A 27701-nucleotide genomic window follows, 5' to 3' on the forward strand; every position below is an offset into this window, starting at 1 on the left:
ACCGTACGTGGTTCTCTAACAAAAAGTGTTTGATTTTCACACCTCACCGTGGCATTTCCGCGTTGATGGGCTATTATTTTGAAGGAAGTCTCATCATATCCCGTATGAGCTCAGCTGTGTCTGGATAACGTGACGCAGTCTGTCAGTGCTGCTGTTGGCTGCTCAAAGTTCACCTCACGTCTCGGTAGTTTTAAGTTGTCAAGTGGGACTCTGCTTCAGCCTGCACGCTTTGTCGCTTTTGTGGTGTTGTCATATAGCTCCCGCACGAACACTTTGCCCAGCGTGAACAGGCCACAGCAGGCTAATATGTCCATTTTCTTACCACCCCTGGGTTTTGGCCTAATTGATACGTGGTTTATGTAGAATATGGTAGTTGACTATAATGCAATGAGTCCAGGGCATTTATAGTCAACTACTCAGATGTCTGGAGTCTACTGAGCAAGCACTGTACAGGGTTCCAGATGGACAGTCTGAACTTTGTGACCAGCGATATCTAATGCAACTGTAGCTATACAGTGTATTCCATTATAGTAACAGAGACCCCAACATCACCATTTTCAAAATCAGAACATCCATATGTTTCATCATGTAAGACGTTATCTAGTACTAATATTGTGCATGACTAAGCGTCTGCAGTCATATGTGGGTAGCTGAACTGAAATAGGTCAACATTAAACTCCATGCTGTGTAACCTCCATGATGTGATTGGCGTATCGATTGCCTGCTGGCTTTATTTGTGTCAAACCGAACACATATTGATGGAATAAGAGACGGTCTTTCTTACATTGCGGTCAGTGGAACAGTGCATAACCTTTCAATACAAGTGGATGTTCAAACACAGCCTGTACTCTTTACACATTTTAAATGATATGGCTTGCATGACCTGGCCCTTATGGGATGGACAGTCTCTGGTGAGTGCATCCTTCTGTTGTTTTGCTTAGCAGTAACTTTTTTTCTACTTAAACACTATTTGAATTTAAAAAACAAAATAAGACAGAAACATCCTTTATAATCTTTGTAACATGGTCTTGAAATATTAAAATAATTAAAACAAAATCCTAGATAATCAGTGTTGAGATACTCTGTTCAAGGTGTTTCATTTTTGAACTGATTTTAGTGACAGAGCATCAAAAAATTTCTCATGATTTTTACTATTTGTTGTTAATGCGTATGAACATTCAAAATATTCATTATTATATTATTTCACGTGTTTAAATCAGTTTTACAGTATTGTGTAGCTTCAAACTCTTTGTACCTCATACTTGCATGCATGACTAACAACAGAGTAACTCATACATAAATTAGTCTGTTGTGAGAGTGCAAGCCTTATTGTTTTTGGTTTTCACATACATTTTTAGATATAAATCTAAAACTGAACCCGTGCAAAGGTCCTGCAGACATCATCCTCTACCCACGCTGGTGGATAGATCATGGCTAAAACTGTTGTACAAGCAAAGAAAGCAACATACTTTCATCAAAGTAATGCATTTTTATATATTTATTTTGAGATCTAAACTGAAATGTAATAACTGAGCTTTGTTTTGATCTTTTCCTGAAATTATTGCAAGAAATATTGATTATGTAAACACGCCAAACTGAAATATATATAAATAATATATATAAATAATGGACATGGCTTTGTTGATACTTGATAAGAACTGTTACAATAAAAATCAGCAATAGGGGGCACTAATATCTCAGTATGTTGTTCGGGGCCATCTAAAGACAAATACACTCTTTCCTTTTTCCTTTTCACATGTGGTACATTCCCTCTTTACACAAGAAAAAAAGCGAGAGTTTAAGTCTGCTGTTTCTTTGTCCTTTTTTTCTTCTATTCTTAGGAGGGATGCTAAACCAAACTGAGCATAGAGGTATGTAGAATATAGAATATGAACCAGAGTATGGTTTCATTATATCCTTTTCCTTACATCCTGTGTGATGAGCACAGTGACACTGGATCTTCCATATAGGAGGCTTTTAATCACACCTTTCGTTTAACCTCTGACCTCTCTCATCTGGCTTCTGACCTCACCTTCTGACCCTCAAAAACACAACCTAGAAGATAAGAGCAGGTGCAGGTTTGTTCATTTGCACGTGTGCTTATGCATGTCCTGCCACTTACCCGGTAGGCATGTGCATGCTGCTATCGTCAATGATGTCTGGAACTGAGCCACATACCGACAGAGAGGAGGACTACAGGTTTCTCCACAGCATGCTGATGGAGAAGAAGCTTCACTTGCTCTTCAAGGTGAACGCACGTTTGTGCTGTGATGAGCTGTGATCGCTCAATCTGTCCATCCAAGTCACAGAATTCACTTTATTTAAAGTGAATTTGGTATTCAGATCCTATTGTTAGCAGTATTATGTGTTTATGTTTTATTATGTACAAGTAATGCCACTGGATTAGAGTGCTGTTAATATTATGTACACTGGAAAGTGCCACCATATGTACTTCAGGTACATATTATGTACTATTAAGATACTTATGATTATAACTTATACTTAAGTAAAAGGATTAAATACTTATTTTCCAGTCTGCAGATGACAAGAATTATGCACACACACACACACACACACACACACACACACACACACACACACACACACACACACACACACACACACACACACACACACACACACAAATTCGATGCTGAGTTTAACTAATTTAATTACATGTAAACTTTCCATGAAATGTTGTTACATAAATAAAATCTGGTCCGGGGCTGTTCTGGAAGTGATTCAGGGCAACAGGAGTCTCATGGTGGCCTTAGCTCAGCAGTTGCTCTTAATAATTTTTTCCCTTAAAGGCGTCAGCATTTACAGGATTTAACTGTAAAAAGAACGGTGTCCTGTATTTTTTTTACAGCAAGTGCAACAGTGTACTATATTTTCCACCAGTCTCAAAAACAATAAAACCATATCACAGATTCACTACAGCTGTGTACTGTATTAAAGGTTTAAATTTACAGTACTTTGGGATTTTCTAAATTTCTTTAAATCTATATTAGTAGCCAGTTGCTTTCACAGCAGTAGTATTGGTAGTTATCGATAAGTAACTAGTAATAGTTAAAGTTCCCCTCTACTGCAGAGAAAAGCTCTTGCATGATCCTCTCCTTACTTGCCAGATTCACGAGCAACTGAAGCGTTTTGAGAAGCGAAGCCCCGTCCCCATCCAGGAGCACGCGGCGAATCTGGCCTCAAGTGTAAGTGACCGTCTCCAAACATCTTTTGCAGATAGACACACTGCCGAGGATGACAGCTTGACAGAAGAGGGAACAGATCTGGGGGGGAGGTTATCTCACAAATGGTCTTCTCTCACTTTCCTGTCACAAAGAGGATTTCTTCTTATGTGTGCTGAATTATGAAATGTTGTCTCAAACGCTGTCACCTTAGATATCATCTTTTAAAAAGGCTGTTTTAAAGAAGTTTTTTTTTTTAACTCATGAGCCAAGAGTTAGATCATTGAAGACTGAGCACCAAGCGGGAGCCGCGAAAATCATTCCATCTAATGTTTCAGGAAAACAATTCATTTCAGATTTAGGCTGAAGTGACAGACAGATGTGCGTCATCCTCACTCCTGTTACCATCCCGTCTTCCTTTCATTTTCATCCCTCCCAATGACTAATTTGTATATTTCGATTATCCCCCACCTTTATTTCTGATTTCACCACCTTTGTCCTGGACAATGTGCAAATTGAATTTTTTTTAACCCTTTTCCCTTCCATATATTCTTCTCTCCACCCCTAAACGTCCCCTCCCTTCCATTATCTTTACCTCTCCACCCCTTTTCTTGTTCTCTTTTCCTTCCATTTCTTCTTTTTTCATATCCATATACTGTAATATCTGCCATGTTTCCATTCTGTCTCTCTGCTACACTCCCCCACTTCAGCTCCCTCCCTTCAGTCCCCTTGCTTCAGATTCAGTACGACAGCCACTCTCTGCCTGGCTTAAATCATCAGGACCTACTGCAAGGGCCAAACCGAGGTTCTGTTTCCCCTCAGAGAGGCTTCTGTTTGCTCACAGTGGAAACTAATGACCTTCATGCATTGTGTCTCTGGAGTGTGCCTCGACATCTTGAAGCAGTAGAAGTCATTACAGTAATATGCCTGACAAGACGGGCGACTGCACACAGTCACTCGCCGCCTCTCCACTTGCTGCCGACGGTCAAGGCTGCTCTGTTTTAGCTGTCACCACAGCTGTCGTGTAGCCTTGAACATTCAGAAGTGTTCCCTTTTTTTTTCCGACAGTGACTCGAAACGCAAAGCTAAAACAGGAAACAGACAAATGGCTCACACCAGGATGAGAAAACTCCCCGTGAGGCAAACAGGGCTTTAGGAAAGTGTCTGAAATAACGACAGCACTGACGTTGTGTCCGGCAGATATAAATTTCATGAACCTTTTATGCGTTTTTGCTCGTTTCCCTACCTGAAAATGTCACAAAAGCCTTAACATAAAAAGAGTACCTCTAATTATTAACATCCGACCTCTCTCTTCTTCCCTGTTCCAGTTGGCAGAGGAGCTCATATACCAGGGTTGGAGAGAGGAAGTCAAAGAGCTGCTTGCCCTCATTTCCAAACCCCACTTTCAGGTAAAAATATTTCCTTCCACAGTGACATGTTACTGTTACTTCACATGTGTCAAGCTAAAGCTTCCCCTCTCCCTGGGCCAGTTATATATCATTTTTAGCAAAGGGAATATATATATATGGATACAAGATGCAGATGTTAGCTGCAAATCATGTAAAACAGGCACAGAGAGATGCTAAATGGCTTGTTCTCTTGAATTTGAAAATTTGAACTGACTTAAAGTTAAACAGTTTATTAGCATACAGCCAAAGGTAAAGCGTGTCATCAACATGTTGATCCCATATTTTTTATTTACAGCAGAACACAGAAAACACAGCAGAGATAATGCACCATTTTAAGAAAAATATTAGCTCAATTTGAATTTGATGGAAGTAATGTGTCTCAAAAAGGTTTCCCAGGGACAAGTTTACCACTGTGAAACACCCCATCTTCATTTAACTACAATCTGTAAATACCTGGGAACTGAGGAGACAAGCTGCTGGGTTTTTGGGAGGGGAATGCTGTCCCATTCCTGTCTGATAATGATAATATTCTAGCATTGTCCTGGATGAGAGTATATGTTGTTCTAAAACCTTTCAGCATTCATGGTCCAAGCTTCCAATTCCATACCAGAGATGCAGGCTTTTGAACTGAGAGCTGATAACAAGCCAGATGGTCTCTCTCCTCTGTAGTCCAGAAGGATTTTGAACCGTCTGACCACAGAAAGGTTTTCCTCTTTTCTTCGGTCCTTTTCAAAAGTACCCGATAGAGCTTTAACCTGCATTTATGGATGGCATAGTGAACTGTGTTTACAGGCAATGATTTCTGAAGCATTCTGAGCCCATGCAATGCCTGTATATAAAATGTCATTGTATCTACTCTGGTCAAAAGCATCCACGCTTCGTACTGATGTCCACAATTCCATTTATATTTCTCTCACAATCCAGGAGCGCCTCCAAATTTTTTTCATATAGGGGCCACTTAAAATATTGGGGTGGCACACTGAAAACAGAATTTCCAGTTTTGTTATGCTGTTGGCAAATATAGGTTACTTGAAAAATATGGCAAAAAAGAGGGGGGAAAGAATTATATGCCTAGTTAATTTCCAGCTATTAAAGTTGAGCGGTGGCCAGTGGCCCCCCTGACCCCTCTTGGTGCGCCCCTGTCACAATCAAAAAAACAAACAAATGATTATTTTAATAGAAACGCTTTAGCGAAATTTATCAGTAGATTTGTAAATTAGTAGTAGTACAAGGTAACTCCCAACTCTTGAGCTACAATCGCCCCCAAGAGTTGGGAGTTGCGATTACAAGCCAAACTTCCGATTACAAGTTTGGCTTGTAATCGGAAGGTTGCCGGTTTGAGCCCCAGCTTGGACAGTCTCGGTCATTGTGTCCTTGGGCAAGACACTTCACTCGTTGCCTACTGGTGGTGGTCAGAGGGCCCGGTGGCGCCACTGTCCGGCAGCCTCGCCTCTGTCAGTGCGCCCCAGGGTGGCTGTGGCTACAATGTAGCTTGCCATCACCAGTGTGTGAATGGGTGTATGACTGGTTGTGTAAAGCGCTTTGGAGTCCTTAGGGACTAGTAAAGTGCTATACAAGTACAGGCCATTTACCATTTACCATTTATAAGTGTACACAAACATAAAATAACTAAAAGGAAGACAGACAGAAATCAATATATGATCTCACGTGCTTCTGGTGTTGTCATTTTGATAGTTTAAATATTTCTTATGTTTTCTATGCTATATTGTAAATAACAAAAAAATTGTTGCAATCTGTTTTATTTACATTTATTTACATTTTACATGGCATTCTGACTTTTTCAGAATTGGTTAAAGGCCTGTAACACTATGCCAGTGCACATTCAGCAGTCAGCCAGTATATAAGCTGGTGAAGAGCTGCTCTGTCAGTGAGTGGGACAGCTTTGAATGGTTTGCCTGAGGATGAGATGAGATAAGATGAGTCTTTAAGCAACCAGTAAGTAGCAAGTGTTTGCCTGCAGCAGAAGTGTTTTCCCTTTGATTTGGTTAAACATCTCCTTTACTTTTCAGGATATTTTAGCTTGTGGTCCTTTTGTTTGGCTGAAATAGCACTGCAGCAGACTCTGTGAGTCGAGTCCTTAATGAACAACTCACTCTATTTGCCTTTTTCTTTTCCTGGTTATACTAATGTTAGTCCCCTCATCTCCTAGCCAGGCACTTAGCAAACAGCATGAAAGGTGTGTATAGTGGTGGATGTGGCTTCTAATATGCAGTGCTTTGAGTATAAAAGTGCTATATAAGTAAAGCTCCATTTTTAGGATGCATTGTAAAGAATTTTATGTGGTATGAACGTCTGTGATTTGCAGTGAGCCATCAGGAGCCCAGCCACTGGACCTGTTTTAATACTTCTTAGTTTGTCTTGCTCTAAAGCTCTAAAGCTGCAATTGTTGCAAATGTCGTAACAAGAGACAATATTTCATGTTTACCCAGCACACCCGATATGAAACATTGAAGTCTTTAGCTGCTGATAACTTTACACTTTGCTGCTGAGAAATAGATCAGAAAATCAACACTGCCCTCATGCCTGTCTTTTAACAGCCAGTTAGCTTAGCTTAGCAAGAAGACAAAGAGTGACCTAATTGGAGATGCAGCTAACTTGTTTTATTAGAAAAAACCAACACAAAAAATAGAACAAATATTCATTAGAATAGTTTCTTATTTTTCCCCGTTTACAGTTTTTATCTTATGCTAGTAATTCACAGCTTCTTGCTATTTTCAAGAGCGATAGAAAAGAGGCTTCAGTCTTATCTAAGTATTCAAGGAACTGACTCTTTTTGCTACACACAAACATTACTTGAACTGTGAAAGGGTGCATGTTTCTTTCACAAGGATTTTCAGATATGAGGATGAAATATGAGATTTGAGACGAAATGAAAAAGCAGCCAAAAAAACTTGTTGCTTTGTTCACTTCTGTGTCAGCTCTCCAGCACCAAAGATTCAATGGCAACAATGAAAAGTAATTGTGTACTTCTAAGTAATCTTTTCCAAGATAGTTGACATTAAAATTGTAGCTGACAGCTCCATCTCCGCTCATGCTACAAGCACACATATACATTAAACGACTTACAGTATATGTTTCCTACAATCCACTCTTATATGAGTCACTCAAAGTGGCAAATTAATCTGACCGTAAAGTTCATTTAAACTGATTACACCTCATCATTCTGCAGCTGAGAGGTGTTGACATCTATTAACCACACTAGCACTGAAGCTAATCTACTCCTGAGTTATGTTTATTAGTGTGCACTCATATAGAGGTCCACACTCCTCAAACGCACAGTTCCTTCTTTCAGATCTGCTGACAGTCATTTTTCAGATGCACATACACATACACGTAGCATACGTACACAGCGCATATGGTTTTCCAGTGAACTGCAGAAGTTGTGGCTTTTCCTAATGAGGAGCAGAAGCCAGCCGACAACTAACAGGTTTGTTTGAACAGCCCTAATGACCTGTTTGTTCTTGGCCACAGTGCACGGGCTCGCACATACTTATAAGAGACACTGGGTATAATATCCTGTAAATGAATGTTTGTTTTTTTTAAAACCTGTCTGTGAAAGTGGCCAGAGACACGTTGCTCACTCATTGGCAGCTTTTGAGCAGAGTAACTGTTGATGGATATGCGGATAACAAGTAGACTAACTGACAGATGGATTGGCTGATTATTAAAATGAAGTTGATGAGCACATGTTTCCCCCCCTCTTCTCATTCTTTCATATTACAGTAAATGACCTTCTTGTTTGGAACTGCATTTGGCACAGGCTCGCAGAGAGAGGGATTAACATTTATCCTGTGTGTAACAAAACCGGGGATTTCACACTGCCAAAGCAACCATATCAAAAAGAATTTAAATGAACTGCCTGGGTATTGATAGCCAGTCAAAGATCAATTCGCTGGGAAGTGATCCTTTATAAGATGCGCGATGTTTGAGCTGAGCCAGATGGCTGCAGGCAGAGCCAGTGTTAGTGATGAGGGGGAGCTGCTTTCAGGTGGCCCACAGGCTGGTGGTACATTCCAAACTAAATCATGCTGACATTCCAGGAGGAAACTGCTGCCTCTGGATTAGGTAAGTGTATTAGGGGCGAAGCTTGGCTGTCAACCTTTCTAAGACTACACTTTACCTAACAGATGATCTAAACGTGTAAGCTGGTGACATTAGGGACACTGGGGATAGCGGGGACAGCAGTTCTGCCTACCTAAATTCAAACTGGACGAGTTTTCCAGTGAAACCTCCAGCATTTGTGCACAGGCTGAATCGGACAGCAGCTTGACAGCCTGCATGCCTCATTATGTTCAGAGTATGTATGGCCTGGGACACTTACAGAGGAGTATTTCTTTTCGGTGCATGTCAGATTGATTGGACTCAGCCCAGTGTATTTCCAGAATCCCAGAATGCAAAGTGACATAACTCAAAGCTGAACACCATCTTGACTGATTTTTTTATTCCTTTTGCAGAGTCTCCTGCATGTCCATGACGCTGTAGCTCAGAGAGACTTTGAGCCTGTTCTGCCACCCATACCTGATGACGCACTGGAGGACGAGGAGGATTCGGTCAAAATTGTCAGTTTGGTCAAAACCAAAGAGCCTCTGGTCAGTACAGCCTGCTCAAAGGTCAGGTTTTAAAAAAGAAACCGACAGAGAGAGAGCCACGATGCAGCGGTTATGTGAATCTTCATTTAACTCTTAGCAGCGAAACAAATAAACACATTTGATACAACTAATTTCCAGTGACAGAGGCCAGAGGCCGGTTACAAAAACGTCATGCCGAGAAAATGAATTCCTTCTGTCTGTGCTGCGTGCCAGCTTGTCTCTAATACAGCCTGCCTGGTCTCAGACCTCACGCAAAACATCGAGAAATGCAAACATTTAGGTCAAAGCTACCATGTAACGAGGCGACTGTGCCTAAAAATGCGCAATTTGTCCAGCCACATTAACTGACACACACGGGCAATCCAGCGCAATGAGCACATCTAATAGGCTGAAGTTTTCTCCAGGGACTGAATTCATGCTGTGTTGCTGAACAGCGTGACTGCTAAAGCGGCGTATGCCAAGGTGTAGCGGGACGAAAGCCTTTGACAGGATCACATTTGCCTCTAGGCTGAAACACAAGGCAGCTTTCCTCAGCTCAAAATTTACAGAGTCAATTCTTCCACATCTCTTTTGCCATATATCTGCAGAGACGAGCGGCCTGGTTCCAGCATTGTTGTGCAGATGTGTATGGTGTGCAAAACTTGTGTGTATAAACAGCAAAAAAAAAAAAACCCTCTTAATGGCATTTTAAAGCCTTTCTGCTCGTTTAGAATGATTGTTACTAATGAAGATCAACTAGTTTCGAGGTCTTTAATCAAAGCTTATTTTCTCGATGGTATCGGAATGATTCCCCGTATTCAACATTCAGCCATTGTCAGTTTTTTTTTTTCCTCGATATTTCCTGGATCAAGTGAAACGGGACAGGAAACCAGTAAAACTACAAAGCGTGCATACCTCTGCCAATGCCACAAATCCTCTAAATTTGTTATTATAATCAGTTTTTTCAGTTGCTTCTGGATCAAAATCTCCATAAAGTCAGTGATTGATAGCAGTGGGGTTCATATGGCAGGTTTTTCCCCCCATTCAAGTACGCCCAGTAGTTTATTAGAAAATAGAAGAAATGTCCTCAAATGCAAAGTGAAAATTTCTTTTGAAAAATCCTGGATCTACATCACAAAACCAGGCTTTTCTATTATTTCGTATTGTTGCTTTACTTTCCAACAGATGTCAGTGAATTCTAATGGCAGCTTTCTGAGATATCTTACTAAGCAAAAGACAAACAAACAGCGCAGAAATCCCAGCGACGGGTTTAATTTAAATATGTTTTCAGGATAAATATGAATGTAATTTACTTAATGATGGACATTTTTGTCTTGTGTGTGTGTGTGTGCTCCTGTGTTAGTGATTGAACTTCCAAAAGGCTCTTCGGACCAATAATGGAGAACATACTTTTGTATTGATCCCAAAATTAGATTGGAAGGGGACTGACCTTTTTCTGACATAGCCTCTTTGATCAATCCAACATGTTTTCCAGACAACAGGGTTACACCCGAGCATGAGCTGATTGTAGTCAGCTACATAAGATGCTCTTTCCATTGCGATTTGCTCCACATCAATAACATCTGTTGAAAATAATGCTGATTTGAATAACCTTTTCCAGCGCTTTGTGTGTTACATGAAGGCAGCCGCCTAAATGGGCCCGTCTTGATACAAATAACCTTCCTTGGAATCATGGGACTTTAAATAAGAAGCTTGTCTAGGCCCTAATAAATTCAACATGTTACTTTCACTCGCCATCGTTTGACCTCTTTGCCTCTCTGCATCTGCTTGTATGCTTGTCCATTCATTCACTAATCACTGTCCTTAAGGGAGCAACAATAAAGAGGGATACATCCACCGGGGCTATTGTTGTGGCGAGGATCATGAGAGGAGGCGCAGCTGACAAAAGCGGTAAGCTGATAGACTCTTGATTGCAAATATGCTTCCATTCATCCTCGCTTACATTAGGTTGCAGAAACGCTGTGATTGTACATTTCCATGTTTTAAAGAAAAGCATGAGGTACAGGTTTCCATATTAATCTCCAATGCTTTGAAGGCCTCATCCATGAAGGCGATGAGCTGAGAGAGGTGAATGGAGTCTCACTAGAGCACAGGAAGCCAAAGGAAATCCTTCCTCTGCTGGTTAGTCTCAAATGTTTTTTCTCATTAAGCCACCAAAACCAATAAACCTTTCCACTTCACTTAAACTTTCACTTCTGTAAAAAAATTCTTGTTCACCTAATTACAATATTTCTGAAAGGTTGACAACATTTTTTGGTTTTGAATAGATTACAGTAGCGTGTTTCTTACCTAACACAAGGCTGGGTTTGTGAACTGGAACTCTTTGCTCTGTTAGCCAAATGTGTTAACACCTGCGCTATCAAATGAAGAGGACTTGGCTGACAGTTAGCTAAAACATCATGTGCCATCATCCTGCCATTCCGGCCAGTTCAGCAGCCCACTAAAAAGCAGATAATCTTATGGGGTCCAACCAATCTCAAATATTCAGTCTAATGAAAATACAAGCGATGGTGATGTAAATCTTTGAAATTTTTATTCCAAAAACATAAACAACACAAGCTATTTGCAATAAATTGCTACCCAGTCATGTGCAAAGTGTTAAGGCCAACTTGTGACACCAACTTCAATACAAGAGCAATAAATTTAGGTTGGAGTAAAGAGCAATATCACAAGCTAACCACATTTTTTTTAAACTTTTCTTTGAGGTAAAATTTTGTGGGATCAAGGCTAGAAGTATATAGTAACATGTAATGAAAGAAATCTGAGTAGCCAGAACTCTATAAATCTTACTTAAGGTAAACCATGAGGAAAAACTGAGAAAACATCAAATGCTATCACATCATGCTGCTAATATTTTGATTTCTCTCCGACTGTTTACAGTCTTCATCAGAGGCTCCTATCTTAAATTCCATTTTGTCCTACTTTCAATTTAAAGTGAGATTTATTTGTCAGTAAAAAAACAAACCAAAACAAAATGTTTTTCTGTTGCTACTTTAAGCAATAGCTAGCTTAGCTTAACAGCTAGAAACAGAACGATGTAGCTAGCTAAAATAATACAAAAGTACTTTGGTGATTGTGCAAGCCTAAAAAATAAAGAAGTATGGCAATAATTAAGGTTTAAAAATGCATATTTATTTAATGTTTTAATCAATTTATTGATTAAAATTTTCACAGATCCAAGCAATTTGTTCCCCTTGTTTCGACTGTTTTGTGTAAAAATATGAAAGCGGTACCTCATACTGTTGCTTTCATGTGACTGTGTTTGTGCAGGCTCGCTCTAAGGATGAAGTCAGATTCAAAATTATTCCTGCATACTCCAGGGAAGAAATGTCAACAACTAAGCAAAAGGTACAAAGAATATTAACCATAACACTCATATTAGCGTGTGTTGTGCATGGACATTAGCATGCGATGCGGCTGCATGGAGAAAACTGTCCACCTGGTTTCAGTAAAAAAAATGTATGAAATCAGCGATATCTTGTGTGTTGGGTTATATTTTGTGTTTCTGCCACAATGCTGTCACTGCTGCTGCAGGGTTCTCAAGAAGTAAGCACAGATCAGACCGTCAAGGATAAGACGCTAACGTCATTACAACTTACAGCTTTTTATCATTTAAACGTTTAAACTGTACTGACTCAATTTAACATCAACAATGAATCCCTACCTTATGTGGAAAAATTCAAGTTCAACAATCTTAGCTAGAACTAATTGTAGGCCATCTTCACCACACAGAGTGTATGTCCAAGCTGGAAACTGTTAGAGCAGCTAGAGAGCATTTGCAATGGATTAAGACAAATTATTTTCAGTGATTGTGGTCATTTCTCAAAACTGACACCAACATATGCGAAGAAACACCAGCGCAGTCCATTGCCAGGATACAGAAGTTCCTGAAGCTGCTGTGGAAAAACAGAAAAAAGGCATTGTGTATTTTCCTTTCACCAGCTTGAAGGCTGAATAATGTCATAGTTTTCTTTCCTCAGCTGTTTGTGCGAGCTCTGTTTGACTATGATCCCAATCAAGATCCTAGCATTCCATGCAAGGACGCTGCACTCACCTTTAAAAGGGGTGACGTCCTCCAGATTGTTAGCATGGAGGATGACACCTGGTGGCAGGCCTGTCACCTCGAGGACAGCAACGGTGGAGCTGGGCTCATCCCCTCGAAGGAGCTGCATGAAAGGTCTTTTTCCTGCTTTTAAGTCACTTGACTTTAAAATTCTGAATGGACACATCTATCCTGCTTTCATTCTGCCTTTCTTTTTTTTGGCTTACTACAGAAGAGTCGCTCTACAGCGACCCAAAGCTCTGTTCCAGCCTCAAAGAGTCAAGCCACCAGGTGATGCACCCCTTTGGCCCATAAACTCACCACACGCGAAAAGTATAAAACGTTTTCTATTAAGCTATTGAAGGTCATGGTTAATGGTCAGGGTGACCCCGGCCACCCTCCTCTTGTACTAACTTCGATTGTTTTGTCCACATGCTTCATAGAGGAGGGGGAAGGTACTGTCAGTTACTATTTGCTTTCGAAATCTTACCTTCAGAATAATTGTCATGATGTAATGAGTATGTTTTGGGTTTTGGTTTGGGGTTTTCTGTTTGTACCTAAGATGTAACGTCTAAAACCAAACTGGCCGACTCGAGCGTGCTTTACCTTTTAATTTCGAAGATTAAAGCTTTGTTAATGGTTGTTAATGGTTCTCCTTTTTTATCTGTGATTTCCTTTCTCCTCTCTCTTCCAGTTTTTGCAGTCACGGAGGATGCAGACTATAGAGCTATAACAGGGATCCATGTTGGTAAGATGTTTGACTTGTCCCACTCAAATCCCACTAATGGAAAAGGGGCCAGACTGCTACTCCAAAATATAACTCAGGGGCATTTCAACCTGAGCGATCACAAAAACACACATATTTAAACTCTGTAATAAAAACCAAAAAAGGAGACCCTAGTTGTATTTTGCCGTACAAACCAGTTCATTTGGTGATGTAGTTCTGTGGTTTGTAGATTTAGAGGAAAGGAATATAACAGCAAATGTGGTTTCAGCTGCACAGTTTATCCCATTTGTCTTGATCTCATGGATTGGAAATAATGTCTTGTGTGTATTTGCACGTGTGCATGTGAGCAGTGCAGGATGTTCATATGGGGAAGTGCACTTGTGGCTGATTGTAAAAAGGCTCCTTTCGTCTGTAAAAGGAAAGGTAATTACAGATATTGCGCAATATCAATTCAAAGAGTCGTGTACAGTTAATAATGTGCATTTCATCTTATCTGAGGCCAGATTCCACCTGAGGACAGAGCTTCAGACTCTTTATTTTGCATGTACATCCTTAGTGATGCATGCATAACAATCAGAGAGACAGTGAATGAAGGAGAAGGAATGAAGGAGAAGGGATGTGGTGGTGTATAGGCAACAGCAACACAGCTAGTATTTTTTATATATATATATATATATATATATATATATATACACAATGAACTCACTCATATATATATATATATATATATATATATATATGAGTGAGTTCATTGTGTATATATATATATATATATATATATATATATATATATATATATATATATATATATATATATATATACACATATATATACACACACACACACATATATATATATATATATATATATATATACACAATGAACTCACTCATATATATATATATATATATATATATATATATATATATATATATATATATATATATATATATATATATATATATATATGTGTGTGTGTGTGTGTGTGTGTGTGTGTATATGTGTATATGTAGTCATACAACTTACTAAAGAGCGTTGTAATGGGTGTTAGTAGAGTACTGTGTGTCCATTTAACTCGAGTCTGACTGCGTGTGTGTATGTCATGGCAAAATAATGATCCATGGCACATTTTCTTGAACCGATTCTGTCACAAAGGCAGTGAGTAAAGCTTATTTTGAAACAACTTTTATAAAGTGGCATCACAGTTAGCACTGATGACTCACAGCAAGAAGGTCCAGGGGTTCAAATCCAGTCTGTGTGGTGTTTAGTGTGCATGTTCTCCCCTGTGTATGCATGGGTTCTCTTCAGGTACTCTGGCTTCTTATAAGCAGAAGACATATAAGCAGTCAAGAGGAATATATACAAAACAATAGTAAGGGGGTTGGCTGTAGCTCAGGTGGTAGAGTCAGTCACCTACTAACGGGAAGGTTCGATCCCAGTCTGCATGCCAAATATCCTTGGGCGGGATACTAACCCCATGCTGCTCCCCGATGCATCCATCGAAGTATGAATGTGTGTGAATGTTAGATAGAAAGCACTTAGAAACAGCAGAGAAAAAAGTGCTTGTGGGTAGATGAGGCTAGTTGTGTAAAGCTCTTTGATGCTCAGATACAGTGGCTTGCAAAAGTATTCGGCCCCCTTGAACTTTTCCACATTTTGTCACATTACAGCAACAAACATGAATCAATTTTATTGGAATTCCACGTGAAAGACCAATACAAAGTGGTGTACACGTGAGAAGTGGAACAGAAATCATACATGATTCCAAACATTTTTTACAAATAAATAACTGCAAAGTGGGCTGTGCGTAATTATTCAGCCCCCTGAGTCAATACTGCAGAGATCTACAGCTCAGGTGGGGGAATCTGTCCATAGGACAACTATTAGTCGTGCACTGCACAAAGTTGGCCTTTATGGAAGAGTGGCAAGAAGAAAGCCATTGCTAACAGAAAACCATAAGAAGTCCCGTTTGCAGTTTGCCACAAGCCATGTGGGGGACACAGCAAACATGTGGAAGAAGCTGCTCTGGTCAGATGAGACCAAAATGGAACTTTTTGTCCTCAATGCAAAACACTATGTGTGGTGGAAAACTAACACTGCACATCACTCTGAACACACCATCCCCACTGTCAAATATGGTGGTGGCAGCATCGTGCTCTGGGGGTGCTTCTCTTCAGCAGGGACAGGGAAGCTGGTCAGAGTTGATGGGAAGATGGATGGAGCCAAATACAGGGCAATCTTGGAAGAAAACCTCTTGGAGTCTGCAAAAGACTTGAGACTGGGGCGGAGGTTCACCTTCCAGCAGGACAACGACCCTAACATAAAACCAGGGCAACAATGGAATGGTTTAAAACAAAACATATCCATGTGTTAGGATGGTCCAGTCAAAGTCCAGATCTAAATCCAATCGAGAATCTGTGGCAAGATCTGAAAACTGCTGTTCACAAATGCTGTCCATCTAATCTGACTGAGCTGGAGCTGTTTTGCAAAGAAGAATGGGCAAGGATTTCAGTCTCTAGATGTGCAAAGCTGGTAGAGACATACCCTAAAAGACTGGCAGCTGTAATTGCAGCAAAAGGTGGTGCTACAAAGTATTGACTCAGGGGGCTGAATAATTACGCACAGCCCACTTTGCAGTTATTTATTTGTAAAAAAAAATGTTTGGAATCATGTATGATTTTCGTTCCACTTCTCACGTGTACACCACTTTGTATTGGTCTTTCACGTGGAATTCCAATAAAATTGATTCATGTTTGTGGCTGTAATGTGACAAAATGTGGAAAAGTTCAAGGGGCCCGAATACTTTTGCAAGCCACTGTAGAGTAGAAAAGTGCTCTATAAGAACCAGTCCATTTACCATTTAGAATAGAAAGGCAGGGGTTACTCAGACCATGGCTCAGATAAAGGCCCAATCTCTGCCTTTTTAAATAGTACGAACAGCAGCAGTAATCTCTGCTCTGAAGTAAAAGCTCTGAAATATATGGAGATGCTTTTCATTTATTATATTTTCTCTTGTTAAATGACAAATATGTGGAAAAAGCTATTTTTAACCATAGTTTGTGTGTCTATTACTTGTCAGTCACAAGCGCCTTGAGTGAGCTGTTTGATTTGGTGCTATAAAAGTCAAATTGAATTGAACTGAACTGAATTGAAAGTTGTTACCAGCTTTCATAATATTTTATTATGAAATGTGGTATGACCAAATGACCAAAATGACACAGAAAGCTGTTTTCCTTTACATCCAACCACCTCCAACCACAGCTATCGCCACCAGATGGCATTATCTGTGGTTGGAGATTTAAGGAACTTCAGCATTGACTTTGTTTTTCTGACCTGGAAGCTAAGTCCATGTTTTATTCTTGAGTCACAAACAAACAAATGGTTCCTCGGTGGAGAAATCCCAAACCAGGAATCTACCAGTCCTGTCATTCAGTTTCCTTAATTGCTAACACTGAATCATTCAGTGCCACCTAATGATCTCACTGTATTGTTGGAGGGCTGTGATGCTACAGACACAACTCTTTTACACTGACCACATTGACATGAAGGGCTCAGGCCCAGCTCACAGCATGTTGTATGCTGGCCTGTTACTCGGTCTTATCACTCCTTTCCCGTCACATAACACTGATCAGTAAATCTGAAATATCTTTTAGTATCTCAACAAATGTTGGGCTGGGAGCATTTTCAGTCACTGATGATAATTTGTCTGCCAGAATGATTTAAGACTGACAAATACAAGATGGCTTTGTGCAGAACGCATTTAATTTTAGGAAATAAGATTTGTTTTTTTGCTTTGTAAAATTATTTTTCATACAGTTTGTATAACCCGCATATTTGAGAGAGCTCATCATTTTAATTCCAGTGTAAACAAAAGCTTGAAATCACATTGGTATGTTTCTCAGAATGACGCCTGGAGAGGAAATGGATAGACAGGCTTACAAAGTGAAATTATGGTTGACGTCAGAGAGGGCTTGGCACCATCACTTAGTTAACATCATAAAAGAAAGCAAGTCTGCCAAACCCGGCCCGACCACAGTCGCATTGGAGAGGCTAGATTTCAGACAGGACAGCAGTGACGCGTGACAGACTGAATTATTGTCTCTTAAATAAGACGTGTGCTGCTCAGGAGAGCAGCTGACACCAGATGGTTTCTTGAATTGTTTTCTCTTGTCCTTAATAATTCTCAATGCTTTTCCCCTTCCACTGTATAAAAGAGTTCTGGTCTTTGCCTTTTTTACCAAAACAAGAGCAAAAACCAGACGCAGGTCAATTAAGCCTAGATTAAATCAAGACTTACGCAACTCTGCTGACTATTAATGTGTGAAAATGTGCTCAAAATATAAAATTCTTCAGACTTAAGAAATAACTAGTAATGTTGTCGTCTTTAAGCAAAAAAAAAAAAGAGGGAGCGACAGAAATGTTTTAGAAGATTTTGGCATTAACAATGGATTCAATGATGTGTATGAAAGGAAACACGCAGATGATGAAACAGTATGATCAACCGACTTACAAACCTTTATGCTACTTCTTTAAATTTCCAAAGCACAGCTTTACTGTTATGATTCACTTCCACCAAAAAAGCCCTAAAGATCCACTCCAAGGTGCCTGCACAACATCAAAAGCAAGACAGGCAAAGTTAGCCAAACTTAGTGCATTTAGTAGATAGAGACAGATCTTTCCCTCAAGAATACGTGGCTAACACTAATAACAGAGCCAAACTGAGAGTTAATGTTTTCAACGTGATGAGAAATATTGCTCCAAATGTTGCCGTGTTGGTTTGCTTGCACATATACATAACTGTACACACCAGAGGCTTTGTAGCCCTGCCTCAAATGAACTAACCCAAGTTTTTAGGACCGCCATATATCTACAGCTACCTTTCCAGTTATACACCTTACTGAAGAGTCCCTGTGTCTCTTTGCCAGCTGGGTTAAGAAGGAGTTTCCGACTCGGTAGAAAGAGCAGCTGGGCCAAAGAAGCTGCTCGGTTCAGGAGATGGAGCGCCGGGGTACACAGCTCAATTTGTCCACCTACCTACATAGAGGTAATCCCCTACCACAGGGAGCCAAAGGACAGACATCGAGTGGTCATCCTGGTTGGTATGTATGATCAAAAAAACAAAAAAGTGTATGGGGGGGTATTTTTAAGACGTTTTAGGGGAGCGATATGAGGCTCCATCCTTTGAAGGCCACATTTGATGGCTTCTTACGTCAAAGCAAGGCGACGAAGGCTGTCCAAATTCGAAGGCTCCTCCAGCCGAGGCCGACAAATGTGTCCCTGGGATTTGAAGGATGCATCAGGCGAATCCTTTTCAACCCACTCTATCCCAAGATTTATTGTGCATTGGTGGTTGTAAAACATTTTTTGGAAAAGAAAAATGGCAGATGGTCCAAGCAAAGCAGTCCAGGGATAAACTTTTAAAGTCAGCATTGGGTTTTATTGCATTTAAATATCCAACTGTTCCAAACATTAAATTAACAAAGAATCTTAAAAAGTTACATTTTGTCCAATTCAGGGGTGAGCAACTCCAGGCCTCAAGGTCCTGCAGGTTTTAGATGCATCTTTGACCCAAAAAGGAGCTGATTCAAATGGCTCAATTACCTCCTCGACATGTCTTGAAATTCTCCAGAGGCCTGGTGATGAACTAATCATTTGATTCAGGTGTGTTGATCCAGGGTGAGATCTAAAACCTGCAGGACACCGGCCCTTGAGGCCTGGAGTTGCCTACCCCTGGTCTAATTTATCAGCCACTCACTTCCGGCCTTCTTGACCTTCCTTTGTGTCCTTTGAGGGATGGAGCCCCTGAATTTGGACACACTTATGGTGGGTTAGGAGAGTCAAAACTGAAAAAATATTGCATTCAGATTTTGTAGAGCTATCCAAGTCCAATACCTCATTAAAAACAAAAATCTCTGTAAAATGTAGTTTTTATGACGAGCACTTGTTTGATGAACTAGGCAGGAAAATTATGCTTTTCTTAGTGGAATAGAAAAGAAAAGATTAGGGAGCAGTGGCTATATGATTATGATTTATACGATTCACTGACATTCCTGTCTTGGACAAAACAGCATCTGGGCTGATTGCTGATTTTTTTTTCTAAGATGATGTTTAGTAAATGAACAAAGTCAATGGGAAGTTTTTGCTACTTTAAAGAGCATTGAAAAAGCATTGCATTTTTTGATGATGATTAAAAACAATGAGTTTTTAAAAAAAATGCTGTCATAGTCTTTTTTTTTTTGTAGTTTTCACTGGCACATTAATGTCCAGCTGATTCCCCTGGGTGTACAACACTTATCTCTGTGTGTGCAATATCCACCCTAAACACACCCACACTGTGTGGAGAGTAATTTTATCAAAAATGCCTTAAACTTGTAAAAAAATAAGAGAGAGAGTTAAATAATGTGCCAGTGACATGATGGAGATAACAGCATAAATATTTCCGTGCAGTTTAAGGTGTATTAGTCAGTTATATTCTGTTTTATATCATCCTGTAGCTTCCCTTTTTTTAGCCCTTGCAAAAATTTCAGAAATGCCAGAGTCCCATTTACGTAAAACACGGTATTATTGAAAATGTTGCTGATCAAAAGAAAAAGCAGTGCGTTAATGAAGATTTATGTTCCCACTCATGAGCGCAAGAACAGTCCTTTCCCATCAGAAACACGTAAACACTGTCAGAGAACCCAAAGTCAGAATATACCGTGCTCTCTTAAGTTACCTAGCGGCCCACCCCAGATTCGCTTCTCTGCCAGCCCGGCAGGCCTGCTCTATGTATTTCTGAGCTCTATCTCTCCCCAGGGAATTTTAGATTGAGCCCCGCTGAAGGTCTTTTTAATGTCATATTACGATACAACTGTAGGTCGCCTGTGACTGAGGAGAACGGAGGGCAGACGAGAAGCGAAGAGACGGAAAAAGCGGTAAAGAAAAGAGAAGCGAGAAACACAAAGAGCTGAAGAGGTGCAAAAACAATACCAGATAGAGAATAGATAAAAAATAAATAAACAAAAGAATGGAGAGAAATGGTGGATGGTGGAGACGATCCCTCATAATGTCAGCCAAGTGCTCCATCATCAACTTGGAACAGTTAAGACAGCTTGGATTTAGATTTAGCCCTCTTTAATTGAGTTGGAGCTAACCCCGACTCGGGATTACGTTTTACTGTCTGCTGTGAGGGTTCTTCATTGACCGGAGGTCATCATTAAGAATATATAGCTTATTGGCAATGAAAGTTATAGACGGGAAAACCAAAACCTTGGATCACTAAACCAGGACCAGCTGGATGATGTTTGACCAGGTTTGAAATATATCCTTTCAGTTTGCACTGCATATGCACTTTGAATGAAACAATAGACCCCTATGCCCCAGGGAAGTTGGTGAAAGTGACTGCCAGCCACTTAAAGCGCCCACAGATCGTGTAACTCTTGAAAAGGAAAGCATCCACAAAGCCCGATGATGCTCCTCTCCGGTCCTGTGCGGCAGCTGTGAAACGCATTAGAAGTGTAAGAGCGGAGAGTCCATAAACCTGATATTTTGTAATGTATCAAGCTCATGCAACCCAGTGATGGAAAAGGCAGGTATGTCAGGAATCCCACTTTCAGACAGAGCTCCATTAGAGTCTGATGCAATCTGGGGCTGCCGAAACCTGCTCTAGAAGAAAATCCCAGATGCTACAGCGCGAGTGTGTCTGTGTGTGCGCTTCATCCTGTGCATCCTACACTATAATGACATTGATACTGCGTGGCTTTGCAGATGTCACATTTAAGTGCAATCCTATGTATTTTCCAGAGGGTATAGGAGCGTTAAACGTTCGATGGGGGGGGGCGCAGACAGACGCTGAAAATCTGAATGAAATCAGAGCTCTGTCTGACTGTCGTTCCCTCTCTGATGGTAAAGACAGATGCATCATTTGATGTTGGGCTTGTCTTGAGGAAAACATTAGTACACATTAGTGATACTTGGAATGAATACCCACATGGAGAACACTGTGTTTTGATATTTGTCTCGAGGGCCCAGCGGCGTTGGCGTTAATGAACTGAAGAGGAAGCTGCTGATCTCCGACCCCGACCGCTATGGCGTCACCGTACCCCGTAAGACAGACGCTTTCGAGTTCCTCGACTGTCATCTCCTGCACGCTAAAATGCGTTTCATCTCCCGCCTGCCGTGCTCTTCTCTTACAGACACCACACGGGAGAAGAAAAGGCAGGAAAGCGAAGGTGTGGATTATCATTTTGTGTCAGTCCACATGTTTGAAGAGCTCATTCTGAGTCACAGGTACTCCATTAGCATGTGTTCCCATGGTATTAAAAGAATCTCGCTTGCATTTTGTCCACTCACTCTGTCTACTTTGCCGTTTTAATTGTTTTCATGTCTGTTCCTGTCCCCGATGCTTTCTGCCTCCAGGTTTATCGAGTATGGGAGTTACAGAGGTCACTACTATGGAACAAGTCTAGACTCTGTGCACAGAGTGATGGCAGAGGGCAAGGTCTGCCTCCTGGATGTTCACCCCAGTGTAAGCATTGTGCCATCCATTGTGTCCTATGGCCTTTTCACGTTGAACTAATAAAAGTAAAGTTTCCAAGTCCCCACAAGGGTTTAGTTTTTTATTTTAGTTATGCTGGGAAGCCAGTGAGGGATCACACTGTACTTGCTTTTTTGCATGATCTGTGTAGCAGTAGCATGAGCCTCCTCACTTTTTAAACCCTGCAGTTTAAAGCAACAAATAAGGACTGAGTACTCTGCTTCTATCAGAAGAAGAACATTCCTGTGTGGACTTTTCCCCAAGTTAGCTTTAGGATATGAGGGCAGTCCAAATTTGTGGGGGGGAAAATGGGATAAAATCATAGACTGTATATAAGAGATGAGCATTATCCAACAGGACATCATCTGTAGATCTTTGAAGCCTGACATTCACAGCTTGTTTTCTGGGAGCCAGAACATTTTGAACATGTAATTATACTGAGGGTGGGGTGCAGGGAAGTTTTCAGTTAACACCAGCAAGTTTAGTAGGCAAAGTGACAGTATGGGTACACTGCACAAGAACAGATATTTGCTAAACACGGATAACTTGGGCAAACTGCTAGTACAACTTTGGTCATATAGGCACTAACACCAAACAAGGTCACCAAGCAGGCTTTTACTGCCCCTCTTTTAAAAATAATCATTCCCCACTTAAAAATGAACTTTGAGCCATCTAAGGGATACAAATAAATAAATAATAATCCCACAAAAAGTTATTATAAAGGGGGAAATTAACGATCCAGGCCAAAACAGTTTTTGAACCAGACTGCTAACATGTTTTTACTCTGAGGTTAACATTTGGAAATGTTTGGGAATTTGAGGCAGTGCAGTTTTTGTCATTTGTTTCTACAGTTCTCGTGATTCTTTCTGTCAACCTTAGAGACTGCCACTTTATCCTGTCCCTAATCCTGTTAGGTTACACATGTCAGTGAGCTAAAAATTATTATTAATTTTTGAGAAATTTAACTGATCCTTTCATTGTTTTGCTGATAACATCTTGATTTCTTTTCCTGTGAAATCTAATGACCCCAATTCATTAAGTTTAGTTAGACTGGCTTAAAGAATTGGTTAAACATGAATTTTCTTAATTTTAATGAACAGAAATGAAAACAGAGATTGTTATGTTTGGTTGTGGTGAGCAGCTGTAGGACTGTGTTTCCTCTGTGTTGGCTCTCCTACTCCATTAGTACCTGCTCGGATTGACTTGACTTGCATCGACTGGTTTTCCATTACAATCCAGTACTATCTAATGTCCATGGTTGTCGTCATAGCAACACTGCAGAGCATCCCGTGACGTAATTAGTATGCGACGCGGAAGGCTAAACCAAAGTGGACGTCGAGCCAACAACATACCTGGTATTCTGTTGCTTCTCGTCAGACTTGGGGGCTGGGGCGTTGTTTTTTGTAGCCACTTCCCTCGTTTCCTGGTTTCAAAAATGGCAGTTTTGATCTTTGTGAATGAGACACTCTCATGACTCATCAAGTGATGCCACTGACCAGCCAATCGGTGGCATGGCAGTCTGACGACGTCACATTTTAGTACATGCTTGGATTGCTTTTAACCGCGGCCGAGCAGGTACTATTTTAGTACCTGGTACTATGACTTATTGGACAGCCCTGAAAACCCTGGCGAACCGTGCCGAGTCAATCCAAGTAGGTACTAATGGAAAAGGGGCTTATGGGTCGTTCATTTATCAATCTGTTAAAAACTTGGGTGTTGACAGCTCTTTTAACTTGGATAAACAGATTATTTCTGTGATAAAACTGCTTCTTTTACCAGTGGAGATTATTGGCCAAAGTGCAGCCTTGCCTTTCTTATGACTCATGACTCAGAGTCATACATGCTCTTATTATGACAAGACTGTATTATTGTTATTCTTTGTATGTAGGAAAGAAATGGAACACAAAAACATGAACATATTACTCCAATTTTAGCTTCACTTCATTTGAGTCCTGTCAACTTTAGGTTTAATTGTAAAATTTTATTGATCATTTTTAAGTTTCTAATTGGGCTGGCACCACTGTCTTTGTCTGATCTTATTTATGCTCATACTCCTGTCAGAGCACTGAGGTCTTCTACTCAGATTATCCTCAATAGTCTGAGATTTAGCCTTTAAAAATAGTGGACACAGAGCTCTCAAATTGTGTCCCTGAGTCTCTGGAATGCCTTATTATTTCATATTAGAACTGACCAAACAGCTGCTACATTCAAGTCATTCCTCAGAACTCATTTCTACTCTCTGGCCTTCATGTCGAGCTAAATCTAGACATCTTGTAATTATTTTGTTTGTTGTTATTGACAGCCTGTGAAGCACTTTGGTCAACCGTGGTTGTTTTAAATGTCCTATACCAATAAACTTGACCTTGATGGTTTGTAAAAGCCTTTGGACCTTTGGACAAACCTTTTAATTATACGCTGTGTCACACTGCTCGTTGTAATCCGGTTTTATATCGGATAGCAGCGTTTCTGCTTGCTTAAATGGGAAATAAGTGAACAGTTAAAGTAAGATTTCTACTCGGCTCCACATGAGATGGTGAGACACACGAGACATGGTTCTTCTAGGAAGAAAACAACAGTTTCTAAGCTCTCACAAGTAATTACTTTGCCACAGTTGAAGTAACAGTAGTAGCTTTACATCATGGGAGTTGGATATAATTATGATTTTGTGTTTTTCTGCCAAACAGAATCTGAAGCAGTGGCCCAGTCTTCAGAAAACACATGTGTATTGTTTAGACAACATGTTTTATTACAGATACTTGCCTTCTGTCTTCAACTAATCTAATCCTCTTTTGTTCCAACAGAAAATAAAGCGTGTGTACACGTCTGAATTTAAACCATACGTGGTGTTTGTCAAGCCACCGCGCATAGAGGAGCTACGCCTCACCAGACGGAGAGCTAAATTTGTCTGCGATCAAGAGGATACTAACCAAGTCAGGATCTTTTCAGTAAGAAAAAACACACACAATCCAGCAATTGCATGGTGCATTAAGGTTCCTGTTCCATGTAACACACATGACAGTATGAGGACAAACATTGTGGCACACGCCCCGAACTAACACACACCTTAGTTTACACTGGTCCTGTGGTTTGCATTTAGAAGACATGGGAAGTTACAAAACTGCTTTCTGATTGGCTCCTTCTCCAGTACGATAACATCTAAGGAAGCGTATTTGTGTCAGAGATATAAGTTTCAGCTTATGTGTGATATTGATCATGATTTAAATGGGAAAAACTAAAAGAAAACACAAACAAAAACCTGTAACAATAAATAGGCAATAGCAAGGAATCACATTAAATAGGGAAACAAACTTAAATTATTCACCAAATTGATGTAGACTGAAGAGTCTGTGCATTTTATATTGTTCTGTTGAGTACCTGCTCACTTTAACCTCCTAAGACCCGAATTCTTCACGGCATGCATTTTTAATCTCTCTTTGCTATTTGGGCTGACTGGGACCCGATGAATGTAAAAACAAAGAATTACATGATTTATTTATTTATTTTACCTGATTTTTGTTTCTGAGAAAAATGAGATCCACATAAGAGGACATTCACTTTAAATTTCAATAGGACAGTGGCAGTATAATGTCCTCGTAAGTGGATATCAGGCCGTTGTAGAGCAAAATTTAGTATTTTGGTCTAGACAACCCAAAATGTGATGTCCACATATCTGGACGCAGGTCCTAGGGGTTTAAAGCTGGAGCATCTGAAGTTGATGGGGCACAGCGGAATCAAAACATGCTAAGTAACTTTAAAAATGCCCATCTGGGTTCAGATTCATTGTTTGGCCACATGTGCCCAGGTTGCCTTTATCAAACCCACAAGGTGATGCAGCTGTGTTGCAGTAAGTTTTTGGTACTGTCCATTCAGAGTTGAGGCTCGTCTCAAAGGGCTGTTTTCAACTTGCGTAAAAAGGCTTCTTGTGCCTTAGCCGACAACTTGTCACATATCGGCATAATTTTTGTATGTCTGCAAAAGACTGGACAAGTGGAGAACAAAAGAAGAAGTGACAAGCCTAAAAAAATATATACAACTGTTGATCTGTATCTGAAAGCCAGAAAAGGCCTTTGAGTTGATCCATATACTGTTTACTGAAACCTCATCAGACATCTCAGTGTGACGTTTTTGGTTAAAATCGTCATCAATATTAGACAGAGGAGGTCAGGAGAGAGGTAAGTTGAGCTACAGCTGTAAAACACAGTGGAGGCTCTGTCATGGTTTGTGGGTTTAGCCACTAGTACTGAAGATTTTGTCAAAATCGACGGAATTATGAGCACAGAAACCTACCGTCAGATTTGTATGATGCAGTAACTTTTGGAAAGCATTTGTTTAGCAACAGCTTCATTTCTCAGCACCACAGTGATCCCAAACACACTGCCAATGCAGTAAAGTCACACCTGGCTTTCCCAGAGGCTGGACCTCAAATTTATTGAAGCAGTGTGGGATCATCTTGACAGAGAAGGCAACAAAAGGCAGCCAACATCCAAAGAAGAGCTTTGAATGTCCTTCAAGAAGCCTGGAGAACTATTTCTGAAGACTACTGTGAGAAATGAGAGAAACTGCGTTGAAGAATAAAGGTGGTCATATCAAATATTGCCTTTCAACTGCACAAACTGATTTTGCCAGTACTTCCATTTATGTTTACACATTTCAGTACATTACTGCACCTATCTCCCATTCTCCTGACAAAATATAAAGAAATGAGCAGTCGTTTTGCACAACACTGTACACCACTCCATCTACGGATAGAATCTTTGTTGTCTGATGGATACTGGTGACGCTATTTTCCTTTCACAGGAGGCGGATTTTCAGGACATGATTGACTTGGCTGAAAACATGGAGCGCCAGTACGGTCACCTGTTTGACAAGGTGATTGTTAATGGCGATATCGCCTCTGCGTTCAGAGAGCTGAGGTCAGACCTCGAGAAGATTCAGGAGGCACGGGTCCAGTGGGTGCCCACAGAGTGGAGCTGCTCCTCACCAACAAAAGCACGGAGAAGCTGTAGTCATCTGCCCAGCTGGATTTGAGATTTATATATGAAGTTAGTAAGAAAAACAAATTAATAAAAATATAACATAGCTGTATGTAATGTGTCATTTTACAACAAACAACATGGAAGACTGAATTTCATATTTTAAACATATTTTAATCCTGGGCTAAACAAAAGCTGCGATTTCTAAAGTTTTCCATATTGTCTTTTGTGCGCATCCAGTT

At 40.3% G+C, this 27701-nt stretch overlaps 1 protein-coding gene across 1 annotated transcript; it reads left to right on the forward strand.

Moving 5' to 3' along the window:
- Positions 1-1846: 1846 nt before the first annotated feature.
- LOC102776564 (MAGUK p55 subfamily member 7-like) lies at positions 1847-27562 on the forward strand. The gene is made up of 17 exons (XM_087831335.1): positions 1847-1871; positions 2130-2248; positions 3129-3206; positions 4511-4591; positions 9067-9201; positions 11010-11091; positions 11237-11322; positions 12472-12549; positions 13182-13378; positions 13476-13534; positions 13938-13991; positions 18897-19070; positions 21975-22055; positions 22146-22239; positions 22369-22477; positions 25288-25431; positions 27284-27562. Exons 1-17 carry the CDS (start codon positions 1847-1849, stop codon positions 27512-27514), a joined length of 1827 nt encoding a protein of 608 aa, XP_087687461.1. The 3' UTR covers positions 27515-27562.
- Positions 27563-27701: the final 139 nt, after the last annotated feature.

This window comes from Neolamprologus brichardi, chromosome 18 (assembly GCF_056152115.1).
Source record: "Neolamprologus brichardi isolate AB-2024 chromosome 18, ASM5615211v1, whole genome shotgun sequence".
Lineage (NCBI taxonomy): Eukaryota > Metazoa > Chordata > Actinopteri > Cichliformes > Cichlidae > Neolamprologus > Neolamprologus brichardi.